Source organism: Microcaecilia unicolor, chromosome 9, assembly GCF_901765095.1.
Source record: "Microcaecilia unicolor chromosome 9, aMicUni1.1, whole genome shotgun sequence".
Classification (NCBI taxonomy): domain Eukaryota; kingdom Metazoa; phylum Chordata; class Amphibia; order Gymnophiona; family Siphonopidae; genus Microcaecilia; species Microcaecilia unicolor.
This window is the reverse complement of record NC_044039.1, coordinates 70,915,626-70,934,036: the sequence shown is the minus strand read 5'-3', so window position 1 is coordinate 70,934,036 and position 18,411 is coordinate 70,915,626. Positions and strand designations below refer to the sequence as shown.

Sequence of the window (18,411 nt, the reverse complement as noted above, 5' to 3'; positions counted from 1 at the left end):
TTTGTTGAAACTCAAGCAAGACCGAGGCACCATGATTCTGATTGCTCCTTTTTGGCCGCGTCAGATCTGGTTCCCTCTTCTTCTGAAGTTGTCCTCCGAAGAACCGTGGAGATTGGAGTGTTTTCCGACCCTCATCACATAGGACGAAGGGGCGCTTCTGCATCCCAACCTCCGGTCCCTGGCTCTCACAGCCTGGATGTTGAGAGCGTAGACTTTTCCTCTTTGGGTCTGTCAGAGGGTGTCTCCCACATCTTGCTTGCTTCCAGGAAAGATTCCACTAAGAGGAGTTACTTCTTTCTATGGAGGAGGTTTGCCGTCTGGTGTGGCAGCAAGGCCCTAGATCCTCGCTCTTGTCCTACACAGACCCTGCTTGAATACCTTCTGCACTTGTCTGAGTCGTGTCTCAAGACCAACTCTGTAAGGGTTCACCTTAGTGCAATCAGTGCATACCATTACCGTGTGGAAGGTAAGCCGATCTCAGGACAGCCTTTAGTTGTTCACTTCATGAGAGGTTTGCTTTTGTCAAAGCCCCCTGTCAAGCCTCCTCCAGTGTCATGGGATCTCAATGTCATTCTCACCCAGCTGATGAAACCTCCTTTTGAGCCACTGAACTCCTGCCATCTGAAGTACTTGACCTGGAAGGTCATTTTCTTGGTGGCAGTTACTTCAGCTCGTAGAGTCAGTGAGCTGCAGGCCCTGGTAGCCCAATTGACCATGGTTGTTGTTTTGAGTGAGCCTGGGGGCTAGGGATACCCCATCAGTGAGAACAAGCAGCCTGCTTGTCCTCGGAGAAAGCGAATGCTACATACCTGTAGAAGGTATTCTCCGAGGACAGCAGGCTGATTGTTCTCACAAACCCGCCCGCCTCCCCTTTGGAGTTGTGTCTTCCCTTCTCTTGTCTTGCTGCATATGAGACTGGCCGGCACGAGCCGGTTCGGGCGGGAAGACGGCCGCGCATGCGCGGTGCGCATCGGCGCGCGAGGACTAGCAAAGGACTTTGCTAGAAAGTGTTCCGGTTGGAGGGGCTGCCGTGGACGTCACCCATCAGTGAGAACAATCAGCCTGCTGTCCTCGGAGAATACCTTCTACAGGTATGTAGCATTCGCTATCATGCTCCCTCAAGTGTCACAAACATTAGACTGTGTTTTGCTTAGAAAGTTGATTGTCAGGTTTTTACTGTCATTGTACATATCTTTTTTTATATGATTTACAATTTTTTCATATACTTTATAAGATTTATATATATCATTAAGTTATTTATATTGTCATTATTATTAACTTTTTTTTACATTTTTATGTACTACTTTAGCAGTTAACTATTTATAATGTTTTTAGAAAGGAGGTATTGATGCCCCTGTACAAGTCGGTGAGGCCCCACCTGGAGTATTGTGTTCAGTTTTGGAGGCCATATCTTGATAAAGATGTAAAAATTGAAGCGATGCAAAGAAAAGCTACAAAAATGGTATGGGATTTGCGTTACAAAACGTATGAGGAGAGACTTGCTGACCTGAACATGTATACCCTGGAGAAAACGAGAAACAGCAGTGATAAGATACAGACGTTCAAATATTTGACAGGTATTAATCTGCAAACGAACCTGTTCCGGAGACGGGAAGGCGGTAGAACTAGAATACATGAAATGAGGTTGAAGGGGGGGCAGACTCAAGAAAAATGTCAGGAAGCATTTTTTCATGGAGAGAGTGGTGGATACTTGGAATGCCCTCCCGTGGGAGGTGGTGGAGATGAAACGGTAACGGAATTCAAAATGCGTGGGATAAACATAAAGGAATCCTGTTTAGAAGGAATGAATCCTCAGAATCTTAGCGGAGATTGAGTGGCAGCACCGGTGATTGGGAGGCGGGGCTAGTACTGGGCAGACTTATATGGTCTCTGCCCAGAAAATGGTAGATACAAATCAAGGTCAGGTATGCATTATAAAGTAGCGCATATATCTTATTGGGCAGACTGGATGGACCATACAGGTCTTTTTCTGCTATCACCTACTAAGTAAGTAAGTATGCATAGACTGCTAAGGCAGGCCAGTGGGACGAAACACGGCTGTATCGAGTCATTGTTGTTGACCAATAAATCCTTTAGACCAGTACAGCATCATCGGTTTATTGAGTCACCTTCGCTGTCTCCTTAATTTCATCTCTGTGAGGTTTCTGTATTTCTGTCACATAGTTGTGTATGTCCATTCTCAACTACAGCCACCAGAAATTTGAGAAGTGATCTCCAACATCCCTTGAACTCCAAGGTGGTTGAAGATCTTGGACTCATGCTATACCGTGTCCCAGAGTCGCTTGGGTACCACTGTCTTACCCAGAGGAACTGGTATAGAAACAGCTGCTTGGATCTTGGCTGAACCCAGATGGTCTGAAAATCAGGACTCTTGTCTTCATGCTCAAAGGATCGGGCAAGGACATCAGCCTGTATATTTTTCTCAGCCGGATGGAAGACTACCCAAAAGTCAAACTGAGAAAAAAAGAGATACCATTGAATGGGGATTGGGCTTTCAAGCTTCCTGAAAATATAGCAGATTCTTGTGGTCTGTGATCACAGTGATTGGATATGTGGCTCCCTCCAGAAGGTGATACCATTCTTCCAGTGCCATCTTGATGGTTAACAACTCCTGACCTCAAATAGTGTAATTTTTTTATGCAGGTACAAATTTCTTGCAAGAGAAAGCACAAGTTAACAATTTACCCTTGGTGTTGGATTGCGAGAGGATGGCCTAGGCACCAGTGGAAGAAGCATTGACTTCTACAAAAAAGGGCTTCTCAGCATCAGGATGATGAAGTACTGGAGCTGCAGTGAAGGCTTGTTTCAGGAGGTCAAAAGCTAATATCGCCTCCTCAGACCAGTCCCAAGTGTTCACCTCAATACAGACACAAATTCAGTGACCTACATTTCTGCTTCTCCAGTTCAGAAAGGGTCAAATGGTCCACTTGCATAGGCTCTTCTGGGTCAGAAGGTGTAGAGTCCTTGGTCGGGGCACGCTGGAAACTAGATGAACTGCCTTGCTGGAGGATTGCCGTTCCCAAGCCCATTTTGAAACTGAATGTCCACCCGGTTACAAAGGCAGATGAGGTCATCCAGTGACCAAGGAAGATTCTGTCCAGCCAATTAATCTTTTATTTGGGGCGCCAATCCTGGCTAGAAAATCTCCACCAGGCTGCTGCTGTTCCAAATTAGCTCTGCAGCTAAATTGCAAAACTGGATGGCATAATTGCCAAGAGTTTGAGACCTTGTCTTGGCTTCAGGAGCTTGGAAGCCGTGGAGGAGGCCTTTCCCGGTTCCTCGAAGACGCTCTGGAGTTGCTCAAGGAAACCATTCAGGTTATTAAGTACGGGGTCATTTCATTCCCAGAATGGAGATGCCCAAGCAAGGGCTAGCCCGACAGTAGGAGTATGATGTAGCCTACTCGGACTCTATTAGAAGTGAAGTCCCTGGCCTGGAGTTCAACAATTATCATGCATTGGTTTATAAACCCTCTGTTGATTTTAGTATTTCCATCATAGCGGGGAGGGGCCACAAGCCTGACTTCTAGCACAGCAGATGCGGCTAATGGGACTGAACTGGTGGCTGATAGAGGAGGGCCCCGCAGCCTGAGGTGTCGCCAGCATCTGGAGATATTCATGCAAGTAATCAGGTCCTGAAGAAAGACTGAAAGTTGCTGAAGCTGGAGGGCCAACTGCTGAAGCAGCTGCAAGGCCGGTGACTCGCCTGATCTTATGGCCTTCGCAATCTATCACTGTTCTGGGTAGGTGAGCCCTTGGACCACAATTGTGTAGTCTCTGCCAGCCTATCCCAAGGGCTAGGTGGACCCCGGCTGATGGCAGGCGAATCATGCCTTGGAGAGGACTATGCTAATGAGTGGCTCTGAGAAGACCCTTGGGGACAGGCCTAGGAGCATCAAGACCTGGGTGTGTCTTTGAAAAGAGCTGGAGGCTGGCCTAATGATGTCCTCGGGGCTGGCCAGATGATGTCGGAGCCAGGGAGCAAGACAAGGACATAGACTGGAGACAAGGAAGGGGCAGGGCTGGAGACTAGGCAGGAACAGGATAAGGCAGGGCTGATGACAACGGTAACAAGCTGAGGCTGGGCTGGAGATGAGGCAGCAACAAGCTGAGGCTGGGTTGGAGGCAAGGCAGGAACTGGCTGTAACACCCTTCTAGACTGACTAGATGACCCGTTGCGAAGGCATTAGTGTTAGAGGAAGCCAAGTCACCTTAAATGGGTCCAGGAGCTTGATGTCATTTAAGAGCGCCCAGCCAGTCCCTCCGCTGCTGGCCTTTTAAAGGATCTTCTGGTGCACGCGTGCCCCTAAAGAGGCTGGTATCTGCCAGCACCAGAGGTCAGGAGGGAGTGACCTGACAAGTGCCTCAGAGTGCCGGCAGCTTTCCATGTTGAAGACTCGGTCTGGAAATACCTCTTAGAGGACCACGGGACCCGACCCCTGCTGAGGCCCGCAGGTGAGTCAGGGCTTGGGTCATTGCCTTGGCCATAACATTACCCAATGTTGAATAATAATAGTAATGAGACCAAATTCATGCCATAGTAAACCAGACTCCTAAGAAATATGAGGATATGGATTTGTGTATTGTCACCCATCTCTTTGTGCCACTCTGTGTACATTTATGTCCTTTTTATAATACAGTATATACTCCATTTATTGTATATTTTTAACATACTCTATTCATTCGCTTTTATTTTTTCATATATAATATTTACATGTTCAAAAACCACTGCATTCCTCACTATTCATGTTCACGGTATATGTATACATTTAGCACTGTTGTTTATATCTCTGTATGTCTTTTATTAGATTTCTGACGCAGGCCTATTGATGCCGAAACACGGCCCATGTTGGGTTTATTAATAAAGGACTCTTGATTGTCCCAACTTGATGGCCCTTGATGTTTCTTCTTCTCGATTGCCGCTCTCAACAGTAAGAACTGGCCTAATCTGTGGTTCTTCAGTGACTTGTGCCACTCCTTCTGCTAAGTTTGTTGGAGACTGCCTTTTGCTCGGGCTCAGCAAGATCTTGTTGCCCAAAGGAGGTGCCCCTTCTAGATGTGCCACTGGCTCTCTCAGTGGCTTGTCAACAGGTGCAGTTTGCAATGAAAGTGCTTAACATGATGATCCAGCGGGCCAGATATAACAGCAGTAGCAGTACCTCCGTGGCTACTACTTTTGCATTTTTTCCCTATCTGGGAAGATAAAGGTAATGAAAGAATCATCTGAGAGCCCTGTTACTGTGTGCCTTCTGCCATCTTACGCATCTCCTCAAGACTACTACTATTTCAAAAGATAATAAGGACTCTTACAAGACAGTAATTCCAAGATTTTAATTGGTAACACTTCAATTTACTGGCCTATTTTGCAGGTCAGACAATTCTGATATTTACATCAGGATTCCAAATTCAAAATGATTAATACTCTATAAGCTGAATTCACTCTTCTAGACTCTGTTTTATGCTTATTATGAGCTCCAGGAAGCAATGAATCACAGCAAGATCAATCTTGATAAGCTTGTAAAGCAAAGACCACTGTAATCTACAATAAGCAAAATACTAGTTTCAACTAAAACAGCATCTTCGGTCTACATACTACTTCATTTGATTACTTACAGTTCTTGTTTAGGTGTACAAGAGATATGAGAGCATGAACTGAAGACTCATCATCTGATGAGCAATGGTCACAATGCTGTCTAAAATTCCTTCACTCTTCTGTTTCATTGACACAATCACTCTTCATCCCGACCATCACACACTGTGGACCTCCAATCAAGTCACACAGAATATGCGGATCATCTTTAGACTTATGCTGACCTTTCTCTACTCATAAATGCACACTACAACATTTACAATATGAATGCCCCCATGGTCATCTAGCTGGTCTGATGTTTGGAAGAAAATTCTTGATATCCTTAGCCCTGGGATTTGTAGTATGGAGTGTTGCCATGATTTGGGTTTCTGCCAGGTACTTGTGACCTGGCTTGGCCACTGTTTGGGAAACAGGATACTGGGCTAGATGGATCATTGGTCTGACCCAGTATGGCTACTCTTATATTCCTTATCACAGTAGATATCTCCTTCAAATTCATAATTTGGAAATCATTACCACTTTCTACACCACTTCCTACTACTGATTCACACACCTTTTTGGTTTCCTCTTCTCGATAACCTTAAAACTAATCATTAATCAGTGCCAAAATATTCCGTCGCTTTCAGATAAAGTCTGGTGGAACTGGTTCTGTTTGTTTAGAAAATATGAACATAACGTATAGAAGCTGAACATCCTAACCGTAATAATATGAGTAAAAATTGGAAGGAACTGTATGATTGCATGTCTTAATTACTATGAAAATTATCATTCATCATAATCGTGTATCTATGCTCATTTTCTTTTTACTTTTTTTGTTTCATGAAGAATTGTTAACAATGTTACTGACTGTTATATTCTTGTTATACTTCTTTTAGCATAATAATAATGAAAAAGTTTGAACTATTAGGTAAGACCTGTCTCTCAAAAATGCAGTACAAAAATGTTTCTGATTTTGAAGTAAAACTAATTTTTATAATTTTCACATTATACTTTTTGGAATAAAGTGATTCTTTAGATCAACTGAAACAACAAGAAGAAATCCTGGCCAATGAAATTGAGAACTCAAAGAGACGAATGGGTGAAGTGAATGAAGAGCTGAACAGCATAGTTGGTGACCTGCAAAATGCTAGGATTGATCACCATGAGAGCCACCGTCAAAAAATGAGAGCAGAAACTCTGGAGAACCTGAAGAGGATGTATCATGATTCAGTAGTAAGGAAAAATATATATATACTATTTATTTATTTATTTATTTATTTATTTATTGCATTTGTATCCCACCTTTTCCCACCTATTTGCAGGCTCAAAGTGGCTTACAGAGTGTGGTTATGACATAATCATTTTGCGATAACAGGTACAATTCTTATAGTTTGACGTGGTAAGAGAAGATAGGCATAGTCGTTTCATGATAACAAGTACAATTATTACTGTTTAAAGATTAGGTAAGGGAGGATAGACGGAAAGTGTTAGGTAAGTTAGAGGTGAGCTGCGGTAACTGTGTGGATTGTTGAAGTAGTTTTGTAGGCTATGTAGTTTCCTTGTAGGCCTTTTGGAAGAGATGAGTCTTCAGAGATTTGCGGAAGTTAATTATTTCGTCGTCAATAGCTTTCAGGTCTGTAGGTAGACATTTCCACTGCTGCGTGCTTAAGTAGGAGAAGGTGGTGGCGTGTGTCAGCTTGTATTTTAGTCCTTTGCCGCTGGGGAAGTGCAGATTGAGATATTTGCGGGATGATCTTACAGCGTTTCTGGGAGGTAAGTCCACAAAGTTTAGCATGTAGATTGGGGCGTTTGCGTGTATAATTTTGTGTACTATCGTGCAGATCTTGAACTCAACGCGTTCTTTGAGTGGGAGCCAATGGAGTTTCTGTCTTAGGGGTTTAGCACTTTCATCTTTATTTTTTCCAAATATGAGTCTGGCGGCTGTATTCTGGGCTGTTTGGAGTTTTTTGATAGTTTGTTCTTTGCAGCCGGCGTATAGTGCATTACAGTAGTCCAGGTGATTTATTACCATTGACTGTATCAGGGTGCGGAAGATATGTCTTGGGAAGAAAGGTTTTATTCTTTTGAGTTTCCACATTGAGTGGAACATTCTCTTTGTTGTATTCTTCAGATGAGTATCGAGTGTGAGGTTTCGGTCGATAGTCACACCAAGAATTTTTAGGTTTTGCGCGACGGGAAGAGAACAGTATGGTGTGGTTATTTTGGAGTAGATGTTTTTGTTGTGTTGTGAGGTTAGTACAAGACATTGTGTTTTCTCTGCGTTGAGTTTCAGTTTGAACGCATTAGCTCAGGAGTGCATGGTTTGGAGGCTTTGGTTGATCTCGTTGGTGATTTTGTTTAGATCCTGCTTGAATGGGATGTAGATCGTGACATCGTCTGCATATATATAGGGATTGAAGTTTTGATTGGCTAGCGGTATCATCATTAGTTTGAAGAGAGTTGGTGATAGGGGGGATCCTTGGGGAACTCCGCATTCAGGTGTCCATGGGGATGATGTGTCCGCGTTGGTTGTGACTTGGTTTGATCTTGTGGTCAGGAATCCTTTGAACCATTTGAGAACTGTGCCTCCTACTAGTGAAAAATGCTATTTCGGAAACCAATGAAACAGGCACTAGCAAGGTATTCCCCCACCACCACCACCCTCCCTCCCTCCCTCCCTCCCTCCCTTCCTTCCTTCCTTGCTCCCTCCCGAGTTCCAGACCTCCCCCCCTCTGTCCCTCCCTTCCGAGTTCCACACCCCTCCTGTCCCTCTCTCCCTGAGTTCGTTGCGAGTTTCTTCTTAAACCTTGCAGCGCTGTCCCCGCTGCTGTCCCTGAATCTCTCAGCTGCCGTCGGCGTACCTGATGCGAAGGGGAGCGTGTGAAACGGGTGGTAGCAAGGTTTTCCTCGAGGGCGGCGGAACGGCGAGCGTATTTCTTTACTCCTGCCCCTGCGTGGCTCGCGGTTTTGTGGAAGACATGCCTTGTGCCTTCCCCGGGCCGCCTTCGACGTCATGGCGTTTTGACGCGAGGGCGGAGCTACACTGCAGGCCAGCCAAACCGGATATCTCCGAGCCTCAAGTTTCCGGCTTGAGGCTTCAGTCGAACGTTGGAGGTGCCTTTTATATATAGAGATTTTTTTCTCAAGTGATTAGAGTTTACTGCTGAGGAAATTTGTGCATGAAAAATTCACAGTTTTTAAAAGCTCTATTTTACGATCAGAATAATAGAAGTAGAGGAGTACTATTTGTCTTGCAATCACTAGAATATTAAACTAAAGCTAATCCTCTATAAATATATAAATAAAATCCAATAGTTTATTATAAACAACATTAAAAATTTGACATTTAGCTCTACTTACCTCCCAGGTCTCTTCATTCCCTCAATGACATGCATCTTTATATCCTGTAAGTACTTCAAGCTCATTACCAAACTACAAGGAAAAGCTTTTTTTTTTTTTTGCTGCACTGAACTGTCTTCACAGAGTTCTCTCTTTCAATACTTGAACCTTCCTATCAACAATTCAGATCTTCTCTGAAAAATTATCTCTTTGAAAAAGCCTTTAATCTGCAGTTAGGCATCTTGGTGGCCTCTGGGATCCACTGTTTTCTGCAGGTCTTTTTTCCTTGTCTCTTACATTTTTACTATCAGTGTTTTAGATGTCTCCACTGTCAGGTCTCTTTTCAGTCTTATCACTTCTCCTATTTTTCTTACTGCTATATTGTACCCCTCCTAGGTAATTTCCTGTCCTAAAATAGAGTTCCATTTCCTTTATTTTTATTTTTGCTTTTATGTATTGTACAGCACTCTGCTGTTGTCTAAAGGAAAGTGGTATATCAAATGAAATAAACCATACCTAGAGACGACATAGGAAGTTGTAGCTTTTCAGTGCCTAACATCCTGAAACACAGAGCATGATGCGACAGAATGGAATCATATCTCCTTCAGTGCCATGCAAGCAAAGTTTAAAATGTAAAATCCAGTCTTAATTTTGATTTTGACACAGTTCAGGTACTCCATCACTCAATTGGTGGTGGTGAGCCCTAAAAAAAAAAAAATAGGCAAAGAGTTTAATAGATTTTTATCAAAAACTCTTCCATAGAATGAGTCATAAATCTTAGACCTCATGTAACATTTGTGAGCCCTTGGTCCAGGGGTGGCTGCGTGAGAATCACTCAACCACCTCTGGGTAGACTGAGTCCCATAGAGACAAGAGTATCCCAAAGAACTTGGCCTAGATTGCGAATGGAGGTGAACTAAGGTGGCTTTAATGGCAGTAAAAGAAACACAAGGCAAAAGGAAACAAATGGCTCAGCAATAATGTAAGAGGACAATAAGCAGCCTAACTGCACATCCTAACACTAGCTAAAGCAAAGCAAATTATTAAGCATACAATATTGGCAAATAGTAAGACAGCCTAGCTGTACAAGAAAAGCAAACACAGAGCACAAGAGACTAGTCAAAGATCCGCCCTGGCGGGCAACGGAAAGCAGTAGCACTTAGCTGGAAGCGGTGAGACCGCTGGCAGTTAGATAAAGGTTCATTCTGTCAGGACTCTCATGAAAGCCGCTGGACCTCCGTGGCAAGCTCTCTCAGAAGCAGGAGATGAGCAGCAGCAGGAAAAAGGAAAAAGTAGTCTGTTATAGACCCGCACCGTGGGTAGGAAACTTGAGTGGTCCACTCAGCTCGCTGAAGGCAAAGAAGAAAACAAATAGTCACAGAGGAGCCTGAGCTGAATGCTCCCAGTGCAACTAGGTTTAAGCAAAGCAGTGCCCGAGCCAATGTGTTCAGTTTTGGAGGCCGTATCTTGCTAAGGATGTAAAAATTGAAGCGGTGCAAAGAAAAGCTACAAAAATGGTATGGGATTTGCGTTACAAAACGTATGAGGCGAGACTTGCTGACCTGAACATGTATACCCTGGAGAAAACGAGAAACAGCGGTGATATGATACAGACGTTCAAATATTTGAAAGGTATTAATGCGCAAATGAACCTGTTCCGGAGATGGGAAGGCAGTAGAACTAGAGTACATGAAATGAGATTGAAGGGGGGCAGACTCAAGAAAAATGTCAGGAAGTATTTTTTCAAGGAGAGAGTGGTGGATACTTGGAATGCCCTCCCGTGGGAGGTGGTGGAGATGAAAATGGTAACAGAATGCTCCCAGGGCAAAAGGGTTTAAGCAAAGCAATGCCCGAGCCAATGCTCCCAGGGTAAAAGGGTTTAAGTACAGCAATGCCCGAGCTGATTCTCCCAGAGCAGGCAGGTCAGTAATAGTCTCTGAAATGCTCGAGCCGAATGCTCCCAGGGCAAAAGACACATTGCAGCAAACAGGAACCAGGAACAGCCCACGTGGATCCCTCTGCAGTCCCAGCACACGCAGTCCAAAACTCAGCCTCAGCACAGAGCCTACTCACTGCAGCCAGCAACCAGGGACTCACTGTGGACAACTGGGGACTCAGCTGAAGGGCAAGTAGCTCTCAGGACTTCAAGGCAAGGAAGCAGGCTTGATTGGAACAAAGCAAGAAGAAGCTGCAACAATGCTTCAGGCCACTGCCTGACAAGGAAATAGCAGCTGGAATTAGCAGAGCCTCAGGCAGGCCTGAGCTCAATCAGGAATTATTGCCAGAACATTGAGTATATGCAGAAGCCAGTTTAAGAAGGTCTCAGCACTGATAACATCACCGGCTTGGCTTCCACCACTCTACAGTGACCCCATAGGTCACTGACTAAAACTGCAGGTAAATCTAATGGGTCTAGATTGAGCAGGGCACTGACGAGCAACGCACGGACGTTGACGACCATGACACCTCATTAGTAAGAGAGTGTTTGAAGGGATCGTGTTAAGGGTAAGAAGCACATTGCAACAATTCTCTATTGTCCTCTAGTTGGAACAGTGTGTCAAGAAGCTAAAGTCCTTAGGAGATATCCTACTGATGAATGGGGGAGTTGGTTTTCCTCTGACATGTAGCTGATGCAGGGGAATACCACACAAATGTGGCTTGTTCTGCTTATGAACCTGAGACCCTAAGCATCCTATTTGAGCTTGCTGATGTGCTGTGTTATGGAGAGAATCTCTTTGGAATTAAGGTACAAGAAGCTGCTGCTCTCATCAAGCAGATACCCTTAAAGGCCCCATTTCTGCTTCCTCCAGGAGGTTATTTGAGCAGAAGGCAGTGGAGGTATTTAACTCCCATAGTGGTATAGGTAACCTCCACCCTCCCACTCTTCCCATTCTCAACAAGGTTCTTGCTCTTGTCCAGAGGACCCGAAAGTCCCAACTTGAATGATGGCCAAAACCAGGGGTGGGGTTTTGACTTCCTCCATGAGAACATAGCTGCAGTTCCCAAATATATTCTGGAAGGCCTATCTTTAGGAAGGAAGCTACATTGTTTTTTGCAAATAGACGGCCCCCATGTAGCCTCAGACAGATGGGTTCTTAAAATAGCGCAGTTAGGATATTGTCTGCAGTTGGCAGACCAGCCTCCAAATTGCCCACTGAGAGCATCAACAGAAAGCTCTAAGCATCTGGAAAGATTTACAGTGGAACTCTCTTACCTTCTTACATACGAATGCAATCAAGCCTGTTCCATCATGGGAAAGAAGACAAGAATTGTATTCCAAGTATTTCATGATCACAAAAAAGACGGGAGAATTCTACCCAATCCTAGAGCTCAGGACCCTGAATAAATATCTTGCCAGACAAAAGTTCAGGATGTTTTCCTTAGGCTTCCTTATACCATGTCAAAAAGGTGACTGGCTATATTCTCTAGATAAAGGACACTTCTACTCACATTCAGATACATCCAAATCACAGGGAGGTACCTGTTATTTATGATAGGGAATTCTCCAAGGACAAGCAGGCTGCTTATTCTCACACGTGGGTCGACGTCCACATTGGCCTGGGAACCGGCATTTTGCCATAGGAAACCAAAAAGTTTTGCTGGAGTCTTCCGGCGCGCATGCGCGGACTGAACTCCTGCCTGCCACACAAGCAGATACCTCAGTTTTTCTTTTTCTGCGACGAGGTGCAGCAGGTTTCTTCTGTTCTCCTCGTTGAGGCCCGGGAAAGGAGTCTTGTTTTTTCGAGAGTTTTTCGTGTTAATTATTTCTTTTTCTTTTTTTTTTTTTTTTAAAGTTGAACCTTTTATTTTCTTCTTAATCCTCTTTTTCCCTTAATTTTAAATTTTCTTTGTTTTTCGACGCGGCCGGGTTTCTTCCGTTTTTGTGCCCTTTCTTTTTGGCACAATCGCGTCATTTGATTTTGCCGAAGCCGTTTTTCCTTTCATATTATCGAAGACACCCAGCGGCTTCAAACGTTGTACTGGGTGCAACCGGACCATCTCAGGTACCCATACCCATTCTTGGTGTATCCAGTGCCTTGGGCCCGACCATAGCCCAGCCGCTTGTAGTCTGTGTCTTCGTATGAAGAAATGGACCCAAGTGGCTCGAGAAGCCCAGTGAGAGATACTTTTTGGGGCTCGGTCCGGTTCTTCGACATCGGTACCGAGATCGGCAGCGTTGGCGTCGACTTCGAGGGAGACGTCGACATCAAGGGAGGCATCGACGTCAGGAGCAGAGCTAATGGCTGCTGAGAGACTAATTCGTTTTTGGAGCAGTGAGGCATCGAGTGGGTCTCCACCTGCCTCGAGGCCTCCTGTTATGCAGGCCCCCCAGAACCAACCATCATCGGACCCGACCCGGAAGAGACGTAAGGATTCCATGTCAACCTCGTCGGTACCAAGGAGTCTCGATGACGGGCATTGAGCGAAGGCAAAGAAACATCGTCATTGATCTCCTTCTACACATGGTGCCGGGAGCTCCGGGGTGTCAAGGGATTCAGCACCCAAAAAGCGTTGGTGCCAAGAGGATTGCTCTCCCTCTATTCAGGAGGTGCCGATGCGCCGGTCTCTTAGCAGCCTGGTACCTGCACCTGAGCCTCAGTAGATTCTGTCACCGGCTGTTCTACCGAACCCACAGCCTTATCCGAGCGCATCCATGCCCTGCTTCCAGAGCTTCTGGAAGGACTGCTGCGCCAGTCTGCTTCGGTGTTGGGGGTGCTGTGATAAGGTTAGTAACCGTGGACCCAAAGAGAAGCAGCTAATCCCTGAACTACCGTCCCCAGAATCCCTTGCCAGAAGGGAAGGGTAGACCTCAAAGGGCGGAAGGGATTTCTAACACCAGCAGGGGGAGAAATAGTTCAGTGCAAGGTGGGCCAATTAATCCCTTCCCCACTAGAGGGAGAAGAAGAGAAGAAGCCCAGTTCCCTTGGCTGTGAAAGCAGTATATAATTTCCCCTAACTGTGAGAAGTGAGGGACAGATTTTCTGAAAGCTATCGGGGGGGGGGGGGGGTGGGGGGGGACTTACTTAGAGAAGGAATCCATGGAGTACATGGAGGAGGAAAAGGACGTACCTCTAGAACTTCCCTGCTTAGAAAAGCAGGATGCCATGGATTTGGGAGCATATAAATGCAGTCCTTTCCAGCACATAAAGGCAGTGTGGGAGGCCACAGATGTTGAGGTGCTGTGAAATGGGAGGTGAACTGCCATCCCTGCTCTCTGCAGGGCACCAGCAGTGCAAAGAAGAGGAAAGATGAATTAATTATTGTTTTTCCTTTGAATAGATTTTCTATGGGATTTTGTTTGAATTGTTTGTGATCTAGAAAAAAAGGGGGCTGAACTGTTAATGAGCCCTTCTTAGGGGGGGAAGGTCCCTCTTGGAAAGAAGAGAGCAAACCCCACCTGGCTTTTGTGGGTGGGGGAGCAATGGAACTGAGTTTTGCCTGTGTTTTTTTGAACTGGGCCTGAACTTTTTGGGACCTGAATATTGACTGGGCTTTTAGAACTGGGCCTGAACTTTTTTGGGAACTGAATTTTGATTGTGTTTGTGGAACTGAACTTGAGTTAAAACTTTTTGCCCTAAGTCCTAATTAAAATGTTGGACCTCAACGGAACCCTGTGCGCGGAACAGGTCTTCCGGTTACAACCCTGGAGCAGAAGTGGAGGACCCCTTTACAGTGCTTGTGCCTTCCGTACTGTCTGCTGCAGCGGTGTCTGGCCCTTCACCTGCGGTGAGGTCCCAGTCCTCAAGCGGCACCAGTGTCGGCTGCCACCCAGGTCGACTCCCCTTTGATGTCGCGGGAGGAAGCTTCGCCGCAGTCCATGTGGGCGTCAACCTCTCAACATCGCCATCGAGGACGTCGATCCTCTGTGTCGAGGCAGGCTCAGTCTCGGAGTGCCCTGAGAGAGGTATTATCCGACACTGAGGAGGAGCACTCGTGGGAGTTAGAGGGAGATCCCAGGTACTTTTCTTCTGATAAGTCGTATGGGATTCCCTCTGAACCTTTCCCTCCACCTGCAAGGAAACTATCTCCTCCGGAGAGTCTGTCCTTTACTTCTTTTGTCCAGGAAATGGCTACTACTATTCCTTTACCTATAGAGGTTGAGGATGAGCCCAGGGCTGAGATGCTTGAAGTCCTGGACTATCCTTCTCCACCTAAGGAGGCTGTGACGGCTCCTCTACATAAGGTACTTGAAGAAGTCGTTATGCGGAACTGGTCGTTCCCTCTGTCTGGCCCCATGATCCCGAAGAAGGCTGATTCCCAGTATCGGATCCACGGTGAACCTGGGTTGATGAGGTCTCAGTTACCCCACAATTCCATGGTGGTGGACTCCACCCTCAAAAGAGCCAAGAGTACTAGAGACTATGCCTCTGCGCCCCCAGGCAGAGAAGCTAGGACATTGGATTCTTTTGGGAGGAAGATATATCAGGCCGCAATGCTCGCCGCCCAAATCCAGTCTTATCAGCTCTTCAGGAGCGTCCACTCGGTGAGGCAACTGTCCCTCCGGAGCAGGCCAAGCCTTTTTGCCAGGTGGTCAGGCAGCAGAAGGCGTGTTGTAAATTCCTGGCCAGGGGCTCTTACGACTCTTTTGATGTGGCATCCAGAATCGCTGGTCAAGGTGTAGTGATGCGCAGACTCTCATGGCTTTCGTCTCTGACCTGGATCATTCGGTCCAGCAGCGGGTGGCGGATGTACCTTGTCCAGCAGCGGATGGCGGATGTACCTTGCCGGGGGGACAACCTTTTTGGTGAAAAAGTAGAGGTTGACCAGATCAAGAAGCATAATGATGCTAGGGATTCTCTCTCCTGCAGGGCGTCTACTGCTACAACCTCCTCAACTAGAAGGTTTTTTTGGGGGAAGAGGAGTGCTCCCTATTCCTATGCTAGGCGTAGGAACACTCCAGCTTCATGACAACCTATTCAGGCTCAGCCCCAGCACACTCGTTCTCGTCAGCAGCGTGCACCTAAGGCCCCTGCTGCTCCCCAGCAAAAGCAAGGGATGAGCTTCTGACTGGCTCCAGTTCAACATAGCCACTGTAAAAGTATCTGTACCGGATGACTTGCCGGTTGGGGGGAGGTTAATGTTTTTTCACCACAGGTGGCCTCTCATAATCTCCGACCGTTGGATTTTTCAAATAGTCCGGTTAGGATACATCCTCAATCTGGAATCCAAACCTCCAAATTGCCCACCGGGAGCTCATTCTTACAGCTCCCAGCACAAGCAGGTACTTGCAGAGGAACTCTCCGCCCTTCTAAAGGCACATGCGGTCGAACCCGTTCCACCAGGGGAAGAAGGGCTGGGATTCTATTCCAAGTACTTCCTTGTGCAAAAGAAAATGGGGGGGGGGGCGGGGAAATGCGTCCCATTCTAGTCCTAAGGGCCCTGAACAAATTCCTAGTCTGAGAAAAGTTCAGGATGGTTTCCCTGGGCACCCTTCTTCCCATGATTCAGGAGAATGATTGGCTATACTCTCCGGACTTAAATGATGCTTACACACACATCTTGATACTTCCAGCTCACAAAACGTATCTTCAGTTTCGGCTGGGAACACAGCACTTTCAGTACCTTGTACTGCCCTTTGGTCTGGCGTCTTCACCCAGTGTTTACAAAGTGTCTAGCAGTAGTCGTAGCATCGCTACACAGACTGGGAGTGCATGTGTTTCCTTCTCGACAATTGGCTAGGCTTCAAATCTATCCAGATTTAAGGTAATAAGGGGAAGGGGCTTGAAAAACATATAATAACTTTGGTAGTTCTGTCATTTTTATGGCTTCCATTCTTCCAACCCAGGTTAAAATTAATTGATCCCATCGCTCTAAATCTTGATTTACTTTTGCCAGCAAGGGTTTGAAATTCCATTGCTAAAACTTCCCATAATCTCTACCCAGCATCACTTTTAAGTATTGTATAGTAGACGATACCCAACTATAAGGATATTTGCTTTTTAGCACATGTGCTTCTACCTCAAGGACAGAAATATTCAAGATCTCCATTTTAGACAGGTTTGTGTTGAAGTTCGATAACCTCCCATACGCCTCCATCAGTCTTTGATTAGCCCCCAGTGCCTCTCATGTACCCTGAGCAGTAATTAAGATGTCATCCATGAATAGCAAGATGCTTCTCCTGACCCTCCAGCTCCTTTACGTTCTGCCAATCCCTAATTCTGAGCCAAAGGCTCTACCATAAGCACAAACATTGGGATGTGCTAGCCATACACCCACCTCTTAGTGGTCACCCTAAGATCGCTTTGAAGAGGAGGAGAAATCTGGGGGACCTTTTAAAGCATCCCAGTGACCCTCAGCCTAAAGGAAGCCACGCTCCATGCGGGCACTGTGTATATTGTAAGATCTCCTTATGTGCCTGCTATATTATGATTCCGGGTACTAATAGAAAATTTTATTTCAGAGAGATCACAACATGTGACTATGTGCATGTGGTTTACTGTATAGTTTGTCCGTGTGGCCTGTAAAATGTGCTCTAAATGACCAGATGACCACCGGAGGGAATCGGGGATGACCTGCCCTTACTCCCCCAGTGGTCACTAACCCCCTCCCACCCTATAATAAAAATGTTTACATATTTTTTCCAGCCTCTATGCCAGCCTCAAATATCATACCCAGCTCCATGACAGCAGTATGCAGGTCCCTGGAACAGTTTTAGTGGGTACAGCAGTGCACTTCAGGCAGGCGGACCCAGGCCCATCCCCCCTACCTGTTATACTTGTGGTGGTAAATGTGAGCCCTCCAAAACCCACCACAAACCCACTGTACCCACATCTAGGTGCCCCCCTTCATCCCTAAGGGCTATGGTAGTGGTGTACAGTTGTGGGGAGTGGGTTTTGGGGGGGCTCAGCACACAAGGTAAGGGAGCTATGCACTTGGGAGCTTTTTCTGAAGTCCTCTGCAGTACCCCTTAGGGTGCCCGGTTGATGTCCTGGCATGTGAGGGGGACCAGTGCACTACGAATGCTGGCTCCTCCCATGACCAAATGGCTTGGATTTGGTCATTTCTGAGATGGGTGTCCTCGGTTTCCATTATTGCTGAAAATCGGGACAATCTAAATGTTGAGATTTGGGCGTCCCCGACCGTATTATCGAAACGAAAGATGGCCGCCCATCTTGTTTCGGTAATACGGGTTTCCCCGCCCCTTCGCGGGGACATCCTGCAAGGACGTCCTCAGGAAAACTTGGGCACCCTGTTCGATTATGCCCCTCCATGTGTGTTTGTTTTTGGAGGATTTGATAGTAAATATGTGGATTGCTTCTCCTGAAGAAGATCCCGAAATGTGGCCCACATTGAGAAGCAGTGAAGCTTTAAGGTTACTCCAGTGAGATGATGAACGCAATTGAAACTTGCTTGTTGGGCTTGTTGGAATAAACAGTGGCATTCAACGGACTAAATTATGCTGTGACAAGAACTGGGTAAACCGGATATATGCGTATCTATTTTGAGCTGCTGCATCGTAGACCCCTTACTGATGTGCAAGTG

The 18,411-nt window shown here is 46.0% G+C and overlaps 1 protein-coding gene across 1 annotated transcript in view; it reads left to right on the top strand.

Annotated features, from left to right (window-relative positions):
- Window positions 1-18,411, top strand: part of SMC1B (structural maintenance of chromosomes 1B) — a 1,336,696-nt gene that overhangs the window by 410,607 nt on the left and 907,678 nt on the right. Inside the window, exon 9 of the mRNA XM_030213853.1 lies at window positions 6,615-6,822. Within this exon, the coding sequence (XP_030069713.1) occupies window positions 6,615-6,822 (208 nt within the window). The remainder of the gene's footprint in view (window positions 1-6,614; window positions 6,823-18,411) is intronic.